This window comes from Tachypleus tridentatus, chromosome 13, assembly GCF_004210375.1.
Source record: "Tachypleus tridentatus isolate NWPU-2018 chromosome 13, ASM421037v1, whole genome shotgun sequence".
NCBI classification, from domain to species: domain Eukaryota; kingdom Metazoa; phylum Arthropoda; class Merostomata; order Xiphosura; family Limulidae; genus Tachypleus; species Tachypleus tridentatus.
The window spans coordinates 30,499,397-30,511,619 of NC_134837.1; the positions used below are offsets into that span (position 1 = coordinate 30,499,397).

At 34.7% G+C, this 12,223-nt stretch overlaps 1 protein-coding gene and 1 long non-coding RNA gene across 4 annotated transcripts in view; one reads left to right on the forward strand and one right to left on the reverse strand.

Annotated features, from left to right (window-relative positions):
• The window catches only part of LOC143238624 (lachesin-like), an 84,012-nt gene that overhangs the window by 61,459 nt on the left and 10,330 nt on the right, over positions 1-12,223 (forward strand). For all 3 annotated transcript variants that reach the window (XM_076479010.1, XM_076479011.1, XM_076479008.1), the window contains exons 6-7: positions 8,603-8,890; positions 11,964-12,020. In XM_076479010.1, coding sequence (XP_076335125.1) covers positions 8,603-8,890; positions 11,964-12,020 — 345 coding nt within the window. The remainder of the gene's footprint in view (positions 1-8,602; positions 8,891-11,963; positions 12,021-12,223) is intronic.
• Positions 1-12,223, reverse strand: part of LOC143238625 (uncharacterized) — a 60,056-nt gene that overhangs the window by 33,562 nt on the left and 14,271 nt on the right. The gene's annotated exons all lie outside the window — the stretch shown is intronic.

Below are 12,223 nucleotides of genomic sequence, written 5' to 3' on the forward strand. Positions count from 1 at the left end.
AACTGACTCAAAATATATTTTTAGATCTAATAGTTATTAACTGAATAAACATATTTTGTTACACGTTACAGCTTTTTAAGGTATATAAAAATTGTTTATTAAACAAGAAAGGCTATGCGGTTGCTAATATCGCTTTCTTTTGAATTTTGCGCAAAGATACACAAGGTTTGGTTGATTTTAATTTCGCGCAAAGCTACACAAGGGCTATCTGCGTTAGCCGTCCCAATTTTGCAGTGTAAAATTGGAAAGAAGGAAACCAGTCATCACCACCCACTGCCAACTCTTGGGCTACTCTTTTACCAACGAATAGTGGGATTGACCGTACATTGTAACGCCCCCACGGCTGAAAGGGCGAGCATGTTTGGTGTAACAGGGATTCGAACCCACGACTCTCAGATTATGAGTCGAGTGCCTTAGCCATCTGGCCATACCGGGTTTGGAATTATCATCTATATCAAGTTTTTCTGGGGTTGCGATTTTTTACAGTAGGTGTCTGTGACATGTTGACGATAAATTTCAACAATAAAAGAACAGCACACTTATTTTAAAACAATTTTAAGTGCAGTAGTACTTCATAGTAAAACTTGGCTAGGATTCTAAGTAATTCACACATTAAAAGAAAAACCACCCTATCGAATTCCTAAGCAAAAAACAGATCACTAAAAGCATTGGTTACAATATATTATGCGCATAAGCACCAATATATGCGCGTACTTCATTATCTTTTCAAACCAACAATTGCGCTATATGTCGATGGATAGACACGTGAAAATTTATAAAGGTAAAGCATATATATTATACAAGTATAACATAAAAAGTAAAGAAAGAAGAGTATTAAAAATATGAATTTTAAAATGAAGTAGGGATCCTGCTATAAAAAGTAATGAAGCAGGAGTTAAAACGACTTTATAAAATTTGATGCCTACTTTGACAGCTGTATGCATTTATATGTAGGCCAAAGTAAGGATTAAATTTTAATAAATTTGTGATTGTTGTTTTAATTATTGTTTGATTACTTTTGTAGCAGGATCCCTTCTTCATCATAAAATTCATAATTTTATAATACTATTGTATATTCAAAACAAGTCAAACATTATAAACATATGTTCATTACACAGTTAATTACCAAAGAAGATTTAAATAATTCTCTTTTACGTGAAAAGTCCACACGAACTGGTTTATTTACTTTGAAACCCAACTGAAGAGACGAATTTTTGATATTTACGTTTTTTTATAGTGAAATCTGCAATATAAGTGTTGTTTTCCACGGTTGAATCCAGGTCTTTAAATAATTGTCGCTTTTTCTTTAAAGTCTAGACAAGTAGGTTCAGTTACCTTAGAATATCCTCTGACAACAGATTATTCCTCTCTATCTCTGTTATTGCAATTCAAGTTGTGAAACTCACTTTAGGAATCGCCCGTTACGGCTGAATTCACAAGCAGTCTAACTTGACCTTTACTTTCATTTTTCTTTCTTTCACTAACATGATCATCCATACACATAACGTTCGAATGAAGCCAAGAACTTTCTATAAGACTACAAAATACTAATTTAAGACAGCGAGAACAATTCAGAAGATTTAAGTAATGTGATGTCAATTCACAACAATTGAACAACACAACAAATGATTCAGAGAGTTACGTAAGCAAACCTGCGATAAATTATCGCTTCTAAACATTTACTAAACTTAACTCTCCGGCTATATCACTATCTCATATTAAATTTAAATGAAGTGGTCGTGAATATCCAACACTCCATAAGTATGAAAATCAATGTATTATATTACATAAAAAATTCATGGCTATTTCATTAAATTTCATTACATCGTAGATTTATTTTCTGGCAGTTTTGTGTGCAAGTATTAGAAATGCATTAACTTCATTGTATTTGTTTGTTTGTAGTTAAGTACAAACTTCATTGTATTTGTTTGTTTGTAGTTAAGTACAAAGCTACACAATGAGTTATCTGTGCTCTTTCCACCACAAGTATCGAAAGCCTGTTCCTAGCGTTGTAACCGCAGATCATTGTATTCGGGGGTAATATGGTATATAATAGTCACAATGATAATATTATTCGTGATGTATAACTTTCTGGTCAATAAATAACTATTTTTATGGAATAATAAGGAATATAATTGCAGAATGTTAACCCAAACCTTATTCTTCAAGAAGTTACTCTAATAGAAAAAATATTTCCTGAACTTTATCTTAGCTAGCGTTGTTATACGGATATCAAAGTGGCAAAATTTAACATAAACTTAAACTATTTGTTTACTAACACAAACGTAGAGATAGACTGTTAACACAATAATTAATAAGCTCATTCATACCACCTCATTTGAAATGAATCACTATATTCTTAATAAAGAATATTGGCGTATACACAATGAAGCACCCCCAGTGACAAAACCGAAAGTCTGCTTGCGGATTTACAATGATAGAAATTGAGTTTCGATACCTTTGATGTGCACAATACATACTTCATTTCTTTTAGTTTCATGCTTCACTACAAGCTCCCTGACTAATTAAGTGAAGCTACTTTTAATTCAAACACTTTTGGTTAGTTTATAACTGATTGTTTAGCGTAAGACATATTTCAATGATATTACAGCTTTCCTAGAATATAACCTCTTTGTTTTGGTACCAATGTATTCAAGGCATAACTTTCCCACACAACCTTATGACTGCTAGCAAAAACCTATATGTTCAGATACCTCATAACCAGACTCTCCAAATTCTATCTTGACTTTCATGATGTCCATCATTTTCTGTGGACAGTCTGGAGACAACTACGCAACAAAACAGGTTTGAACCGACTGCTCCAACCGATACTGCATTCTTTTATCAGTAATAGTATTATTGCTGTTGTATTTTATGGCTACCAAAATCCTGTCATTAATTATCAAGCAATTTCACTGAAACCATTGGACACGATTTCATTTTAATGAAGGACAATATTCGGCTTCACCGGATACTAATCATCAATCACCGAGATCACGAAACTGTTCTAATAGTGACCTGGCCAGCATGATCTCAACCCCACAACAGCTGGGACCAGCTGTTTCAAGGCTGTCTTTCATGTCTATACTATATCAACAACCTGATACAATGGTCGAACTGAGAAACGAATGGCAAAGAAGTGCCGAGTCATGGTATGTGACATCTAGGATTCTAGGGCTGTATTGGCTGTCTGGAGATATCAATTCACTATTAAGTGTATATAATAATTATGATAACTTTAATGTTTAACACAGTTAAATCATGGTGTTACTACAGTTACTCCCAAGCTATGAGATGTGGCATCTCAGCATTTATATCTTCCCACCTGTCTTAAGAAAACACTAGACTTCACTTTCGTTAAGAGTCTGTTATCTAATATTTAGGAACCTTTATAACATATCTTAATGACATTGTGATTCCCAATCTATTTTGTTCAGCGTGTAATGGAAAAATAAATATAACATAGGTATTACACAGAGCAGCGAATGAGCTGTTTCGAACGAACGGTTCTTTCTGAAAATACCGATCTTTGCTTTGTCATGTGGTAAAGCCATAAACTTCCTATTGGCGGTAGTTTTCTGAAGATATAATAGAATCGTTACCTCTTACTCTTGGCTGAACTAATTAAAAGCACAGAACCGAAGAAATAAAGCAAATTTTATTACGGGCAAGAAAGCGATACACAAAAATGGTAGTTCTTCATATTTAAACATAGGGCGGAGATTAATGGAGAGAGGACCAGAACAGTTATTTCAGTTTCACGGTGAGGAAAGATATTTCGTCGCCGTGTAAAAAATAAACAAGAAATATTTAGTATCCGTTAGCTTCGTACAAGTACAGCAAAGTATTCCCTCGAGAAGATGATCAAAATAAGCACCAGCTTTCAGAAGGACATCAAACTAGATGTAATTACCGACCAGAGGAACTCCGTAATTACTAAAACGAATCAGTAGTCGTGGATGTTCACTGCGATCACATCCTCTGGTTCCAAGTTGAATCAACTAAGTTGGGGTTATAATGCGTGCTGACTTCTCGCTTTTCAATTCCAGCATTATTAGATTAGAATGTTCCACTTAATCAATAATAAATGTAAATCTTGGGAAAATGCGTAATTTTCGTGACGTGGTTTAGGAAGTGGTTTTTATTTTGTTTCAAAATTTCACGCAATGATACACAAGAGATTTCTGCCCACAGCCGTCCCTAATTTATGTACATTAGATGGGAGGTAGCTAGTCGACAGGACTAACCGCCAATTCTTAGAACACTCTAATTGAACGAATATTAGGATCTGTCCGCCACTTTTGCTAAGCACCCAATCCATAACTCTAAAGTGCGGATGGCATTTTTGCGGCAACGAGTTGTGAACTATTAACCCGAGGATTCACACCTGGGTGCGCTAACTACCTAGAAAATTAACTCATCGACTTTTAAAGTTTATTTTTACTAACCCATGTTAAACATTTTAAATTTGAATTATCTGAATGTTGACAACATTTGCAAAAACTTAATATTGCAACATTATCACATCTTATATTCTACAAGCTGACAGCACACGATAGTTTACAAAACTGACATGTTCTATACTCGCTTACTTTAGCGTAGTCATGTACGAACGTGTTTAATTTAGTGTTATAAGACGTCAGAAAGCCTAAAATCTACAGGTGTTACGCAGTTTGCACATGAAAGCTTGTTTTCACTCTGTATGTATAATGGAAACGTTTACAGCTCAGTCACATAAATGTTACGGCCCTAGTATGTGTTAGAGTACACTGTATTTAAACTTATTATTTTAAATACCAGGTCAAAATATCAAATCTCTCCTATGCTGAGATGATATATAGGATCAGGTTCTGAATCCCAGCTTAATTAACACAAGCAGGTGACGACAGTACCATCGATATATTTTCATCCGAGTATTTTGTTTGTTTGTTTTGAATTTCGCGCAAAGCTACTCGAGGGCTATCTGTGCTAGATGTCCCTAATTTAGCAGTGTAAGACTAGAGAGAAGGCAGCTAGCTAGTCATCACCACCCACCGCCAACTCTTGAGCTACTCTTTTACCAACGAATAGTGGGATTGACCATAACATTATAACACCCTTACGGCTAAAAGGGTGAGCATGTTTGGTGTGACCGGGATTCGAATCCGCGACCCTCAGATTATGAGTCGAGTGCCTCAACACGCTTGGCCATGCCGGGCCTCATCCGAGCATCGAGGTTGTTTATTTTGCACAAATCAGTATATAAAGACTTATATTTATATACTCAAGGCATACGCATGATAAATTATGTTGTAAAAAAGTTTTGTGACACAAAAGTTATCATGAAATCTAACGCTTTTTTTACATTAGCAAATATTTCGAATGTCTGCAATTAATATGTCTTCAGTACCTACTTTTCAAACTTAAAAACAGTTTATTTGACAACTTGAAGCTAATTAAACTAATCTCAGTGGCAATTTTAAAAAAAAAGTAAGTTACTTGTCACGACTTTAGAATATTTTCGAAATGTTGAGTGTAGAGTTTCATGAACAAGATATTATATGTGCCTGTGTTATAGCAAAGCCACATCGGGCCATGTACTTTGTCCACTGAGGGGAACCGAGGCCCTTAGTAGCGCTATGCACATAGGGATCGTAGCAGAAAGGCGTGAAGCTAAAAATATTAATTTTTTTTCTAAGGAGATACAAAAAAAGAATAATAAATATCACGTATTGTGGATTCATATCTGCGTAATAAGTGTTTAATCCACTAGCTAACATATTATTGTTTGAATTATGTATTTTGCATAACGCTACTCAAGGGCTGTCTGCACTAGTTATCCTTAATTTGGAAGCGATAGACTAGAGGGAAGATAGCTAGCTAGTCATCACAGTCCACCGCCAACCCATGGACTACTTTTTAGCAAGGAATAGCGGGATTGATCATCGTCTTTTTAATGTCCCCATGAGTGAAAGGGTGAGGGTGTTCGAGATTCGAACACGCAACCCCCACATTGCATGTTGAAAGTTCTAATCACCAGAACAACCTACTCATTTTGTGTGAGTTGGAGAGTTATGAACTAATATCTCAAACCACGAGTAATGTAATTGTTAGTTCATTTGGTTTATTATTCATCTAATATCGCTTAGTTTGCATATATATATCGTCTTTTAATTAATCACATGAATTTTTGCAAGGCATGGACTAGTTGTAAGAGTGTCGAACTGGATTTATCCCGTTCCTGGGGTAGTGGATGCGTCGTAAAAATGACGTCAAACCAAAATATGGGATTAAAGTAGTCCTATAGTTAACCTTGAGTGCTGTTGAGTAGCTGTGTTACCTTTAGTTTACCAGCTCAAAATAAAGAATAGTTAGAACAGGTAACTTTTGTAGCGCATCATTAAATCACAATGCTACTCATTAGGCTATCTGTGCAGTGCCCACCGCTGTTATCGAAACTCGATTTTTATCGTTAAAAGTCATCAAACTTACTGATGAGCCATCGGAAGGGGAGAGCCCGTAATTACTCCTTGGATGGTTGTGCTCGAATAACCAGAGCACACAAACCATCGTGAATCTTCAAGTTTGTTAAGTCTCATCTTTCAGTTTTATTCTGTTGTTGTTTGTTGTTGTTTTTTGCTACACAAATGTGTACTTCCTTTCTGCTATTTTATTATCCAACATTTGTTAATTTCGTTTGGTCATCAAAGAAGATATTCCTTCTCCCCCGGTGGGTTAGTTGTAAGTATCCGGGCTTATAACACTAAAATTCGAGTTTACATACCTGTGGTAAGCAGGATACAAATAGCCCACTGCGTGTGTATTTCATAAAGTTGATTAACTCATTAAACAGTTGTGCTTTACTAATTAGATGGTTTCGTCTTTCTGACGCACATTAAGAGTCATAATAGTCATACTTTACGAGTTTATTGAGTCAAAAATATTTGAGTTTCAGTCTTTACCTAGTCTGTTCATAACATCGATAAAAATAACAAGTTTCCTTTTATCACATTTAAACATAAATATGTTTCACATTATATATTTTTAAATGAGAAAATTGTAAAAAAATAGCTGATCCGACAGCCAGCACGTTCCTGATTTGTTTCCCTAAACTCCAATCAGCTGCATGTTCTTCTTCTATTAAGTGAGAATTTTTACCATAAGTTGGGTTAAGTATGTTATTGATATCAGGTTAAGTATGTTATCAGGTTCAAAAGGGTTACAAGTTATTATTGTTTAATTTGAACAGTTTTTACAAAATGAATCACAGTCTTGATTCGCCTGAGTAGACACGATGACTGGTGATAAGATGGTTGATCATTGAAGACCATCTAAGTGGAGTCTTCTTTACTTCTAAATGATTTATCTCCCAATGAAATCAAATATTTCACTTAAAACAATATTTATTATGGCTTTCACTTGGATGAGGAAATGCATACTAGTGAAAAATCGTATCTGTGTGAGTTCCCTTATCCTAGTGAAAACCGTAAAAAAAGAAAGATATTGTTTTGAATCTAGTTTCAGGATAACTACAATTTTTAATTAAAAAATACTGTTTTTAAATAGTTTCGGGATATCTATTGCATTTAATTTCAAAAACTGTTTAAAACAGTGTCAGCAGCACACGTATCACTTGAAATTAAAAAAAAATGTTTTAAATAGTGTCTGTGTGCTCATCATATTTAATTAAAACAATATTGTTTAAGTATTGTACGATTATTTTTAATGAAAAAAATTTTATGTTGAGTGTTGTATCACTTTTTAATTAAAACAATATTGTTTAAGTATTGTACGATTATTTTTAATGAAAAAAATTTTATGTTGAGTGTTGTATCACTTTTTAATTAAAACAATATTGTTTAAGTAATGTTAGATCATTTTTAATTTAAAATATTGTTTAAACAGAGCGTAGGATCTTTACTAATGAACAAAATATTGTTTAAGTAGAGTAGTATCGGATCATTTATACTTTATAAATATTGTTTAAGTAGAGTAGTGTCGGGTCATTTATACTTTATAAATATTGTTTAAATAGAGTAGTGTCGGATCATTTATACTTTATATAAATATTGTTTAAGTAGAGTAGTATCGGATCATTTATACTTTATAAATATTGTTTAAGTAGAGTAGTGTCGGGTCATTTATACTTTATAAATATTGTTTAAGTAGAGTAGTGTCGGATCATTTATACTTTATAAATATTGTTTAAGTAGAGTAGTGTCGGATCATTTATACTTTATATAAATATTGTTTAAGTAGAGTAGTATCGGATTATTTATACTTTATAAATATTGTTTAAGTAGAGTAGTGTCGGATCATTTATACTTTATAAATATTGTTTAAGTAGAGTAGTGTCGGATCATTTATACTTTATAAATATTGTTTAAGTAGAGTAGTGTCGGATCATTTATACTTTATAAATATTGTTTAAGTAGAGTAGTATCGGATCATTTATACTTTATAAATATTGTTTAAGTAGAGTATCAGAATCCATATCCCTTTTCATTTCAAAGTTCGTATATTATTATATAGAGGCCATTTTTTATTTGTTTCATTTGACAAGCTTTCGCCTCGGCACTTTGATCCAGACTTCGTTGTAATAAAATTATACTATTTTGGTCAGTTCCACCGCTCATCTGGATCCCTCACCAACTGGTCGGAGGGTTACTTGGAAGTGACGTTATGCTGGAATGTCACACAGAAGCATTTCCCATGCCCGTGAACTACTGGACAAAAGATGATGGAGCTATGATCGTAACAAACAACAAATATCTGTGTGACACCAGAGAAGAAACTTACAAGGTTTACATGAAACTTACCATAAGGAACGTTGAACCTGTTGACTACGGAAAGTACCGATGTTTCGCCAAAAACTCACTAGGAGAAACCGAAGGGTCAATTCGTCTTTACGGTAAGAAATATTTATGTTGTTTTTATTTTCAACCGACGCTACAACTTCTACGATTTCATTTGCATCAAGCCATAATTGTAAGACAATAAATGGCTTAGATACTTACTGCAAAAACGTTAACTTCACACGATCAGTATATTTCGGAAAGTAATATTCAACAGGCTGTCTGCACTTTTTCCATTGCGGGATGTAGTGTTGTAAGTCTGCAAGCTTACTGCTGACCCACTGGGGCGTACTTTAATTACACTGTAACGCTAAAATTACTCAGGACAATATTTCCGCTGAAGTAGCCTGCAATGCTGTAAAACTAGTTGGAAGAAGATATTAAGTTTTATAACATACACCTATCTTGAACTGTAGTTTACATACAAATTTATATATTTTTCCTTATTTTTATTTTCATTTTATTTATTTATTTATTATGTTTATCTTTTTTCTTATTCTTATATTAACTTGGGAGAGCAGCCACCTTCCCACAACTGTATGCAGGCAGTGAAGGGTGATATAGATGTGAAACGTTGTGGGCTTGAGCACCCACATCTCGCTCTCCTAATTGCTAAATTTTTAATCTTATGTGAGCCTAGCAAACTGGAGGTTAAGACTGATAGACGATGTATCCCCACAGCAATGTGGGTCCTACTTCCACAGTCACCTACAAAACCTAGGATACATTTTGTAACTTGTACACTAGGATCTTTTTTATTAACATGCGTCATATTTTGTTTAATTTTAATGTTTTGTTTATGGCTTAAAAATTTATTGTTATAATATATATAGGATATCTATGTGCGTGCTTGTTTGTTTGTAATTAAGCATAAAACTACACAATAAACAACGTGTGCTTTGTCCACCACGGCTATCGAAACTTGATTTCAAGCGTAGTTAGTCCGACGACCTACCACTGTGCCATTTGTGTGTGGGAGGTGGGTGAGAATGTGTGTGTTTTTATTGAAGACAAACGTGTTTCACTTTAGTGGCATAGAAAAAGTGAGAATTCACTAAACATTGAACTTAATACAAAACTTTACTTTTCGCTACAATTAAGTCTAATGGCCTTTGTTAGGCTTAGCTGTTGAACACAACGAAAGGTAACAAATAGTAATAAAGTGACAAAAGTTTCGTAGTAACGCATGTGAAGTGAATTTCTAATTTTTACTTTATTTTTTGCTTTCTGCTACTATTTTTCCATCTCTTACACGATATCTTATGTGTCCTCCGAGGGGAATTGAACCCCTGATTTTAGCGTTGTAAATCCGTAGACTTACGACTGTACCAGATGGGGACTTCATGTAGTGCCCATCTCGTTTATTGCCATAACACAGTCGTAACAACTTTTTAAAAAAAATAATATCCTTTGATTATTAGTCAGTGGCCTAACTCTTGACAGTTTGATTGGTTAATTTCATATTAGATTCAACTACAGATGGCTGTGTCTTCAAAGAAAGGTTTTTATCCAATCATTCGATGCATTTAGTTTGCTGTTTTAAATAAATGCCTAACTCATATATTTCACACCCATGCTTTTTTTGTCGTTGTTGTAGTCTATTTGGTTTCTATTTAGTGCAAAGTTACTCATCAGGCTACGGCATTCTGTTCACCACGGGGAATCGGGCCACAGTTATAAGTGCTAAAAAGTTATTACCGCTGACCCAATGGAGGACCAAGCATTTAAGAAAAATATTTTTTTTTGAACAGTATGCCAACATATTGTAAAAGGTCATTAAAAGATGTAAGGAGCGAGAAGTTACAAATATACAAGTACTCTTCTGATACTTACAGTGCTTTACAATGATCGTTTATAGCTACACGTGTGAGATATAACTTCTGAGCCCATCCTCACAAAAATGGCCCGACATGGCCAAGTGTGTTAAGGCGTTCGACTCGTAATCTGAAGGTCGCGGGTTCGAATTCTGGTCGCACTACACATGCTCGCCCTTTCAGCCGTGGGGGCGTTATAATGTTACAGTCAATCCCACTATTCGTTGGTAAAAGAGTAGCCCAAGAGTTGGCGGTGGGTGGTGATGACTAGTTGTCTTCCCTCTAGTCTTACACTGCTAAATTAGGAACGGCTAGCGCAGATAGCCTTCGAGTAGCTTTTTACGAAATTCAAAAACAATTAAATCTCAAAAGTATATAACCTTTCTAAGGATTTACAAAATAATAAAATATAATCTTATATACTTGCATTAACTAAACAATATACATTAAAATCATACTCGCATATCATTACATATTGGTTAATCTGTGCCAACCTATTGTCTCCTTCTACCAGTCGACGCGCGCACGAACCTTGGTACGGCTCTGCTTACTGTGTTATATAATACAATAAACATTCTATGCGACATATTAAGAGGACTCTCCTCGTGAAACACGTGCCAAAGTAAGTGATATAATATACCCGTTGTTTTCAAAAAACATAAATTATTCACCTTCCACCCACTTCCTTCCCAGTGGTACAGTGATGTATGTGTCTGCGGACTTACAAAGTTAGAAAACGGGATCCGTACCCACTGTAGGCAGAGCACCGATAGCCCATTGTGTAGCCTTGTGTACATTTCAAACATAACTTATTCAGGCAAAAAATTCGAAGGACAGAAATAAGTAACATCTAATAGAACTTTTCGGCAATGGATAAAAACTGTTATAACATTAGTAAAAGCATATTATGTAACTAATTTTTATCGCAGATAGGCTAACCTTTGTTTTACCTCTTCTTTACAGTATAACAGACGTGAATTATGTCTAAACACAGAAACTTAAATTCTTCTCTATGCTAACTGGAGTCTTACGTGATTAAAGAATTTGAGAAGTTTTTGGTTGCACTGTAATTTTCAAACAAAATAATAAACAAACAAAACAGATGATGTATACGTCTTCTTTTTGTAATATATTGATTTATGAAGCGAAAGGTTATACGGCTTAATAGCACTGTTACACTTGTTAGTTTGTGCTACTTAGTTCAGATTTCGGTTTTCTGAAATCCACTATGCTTCTTTCAAAACAGCAGAAACAAAGATGAATGTTAAGATAGTTATATCCATATAACCTTCTTTTATCAATTTATTTTCCATAGAAATCCACATCTCCTCTTCAGATGAAGAAGAAATGTCAACATCCTTGACACAAAATGGTGAGTTACTTATGTACAGGCCCGGCATGGCCAAGCGTGCGACTCGTAATCTGAGGGTTGTGGGTTCGCATTCCCATCGTGCCAAACATGCTCGTCCTTTCAGCAGTGGGGCGTTATAATGTGACGGTCAATCCCACTATTCGTTGGTAAAAGAGTACCCCAAGAGGTGGCGGTGGGTGGTGATGACTAGCTGCCTTCCCTCT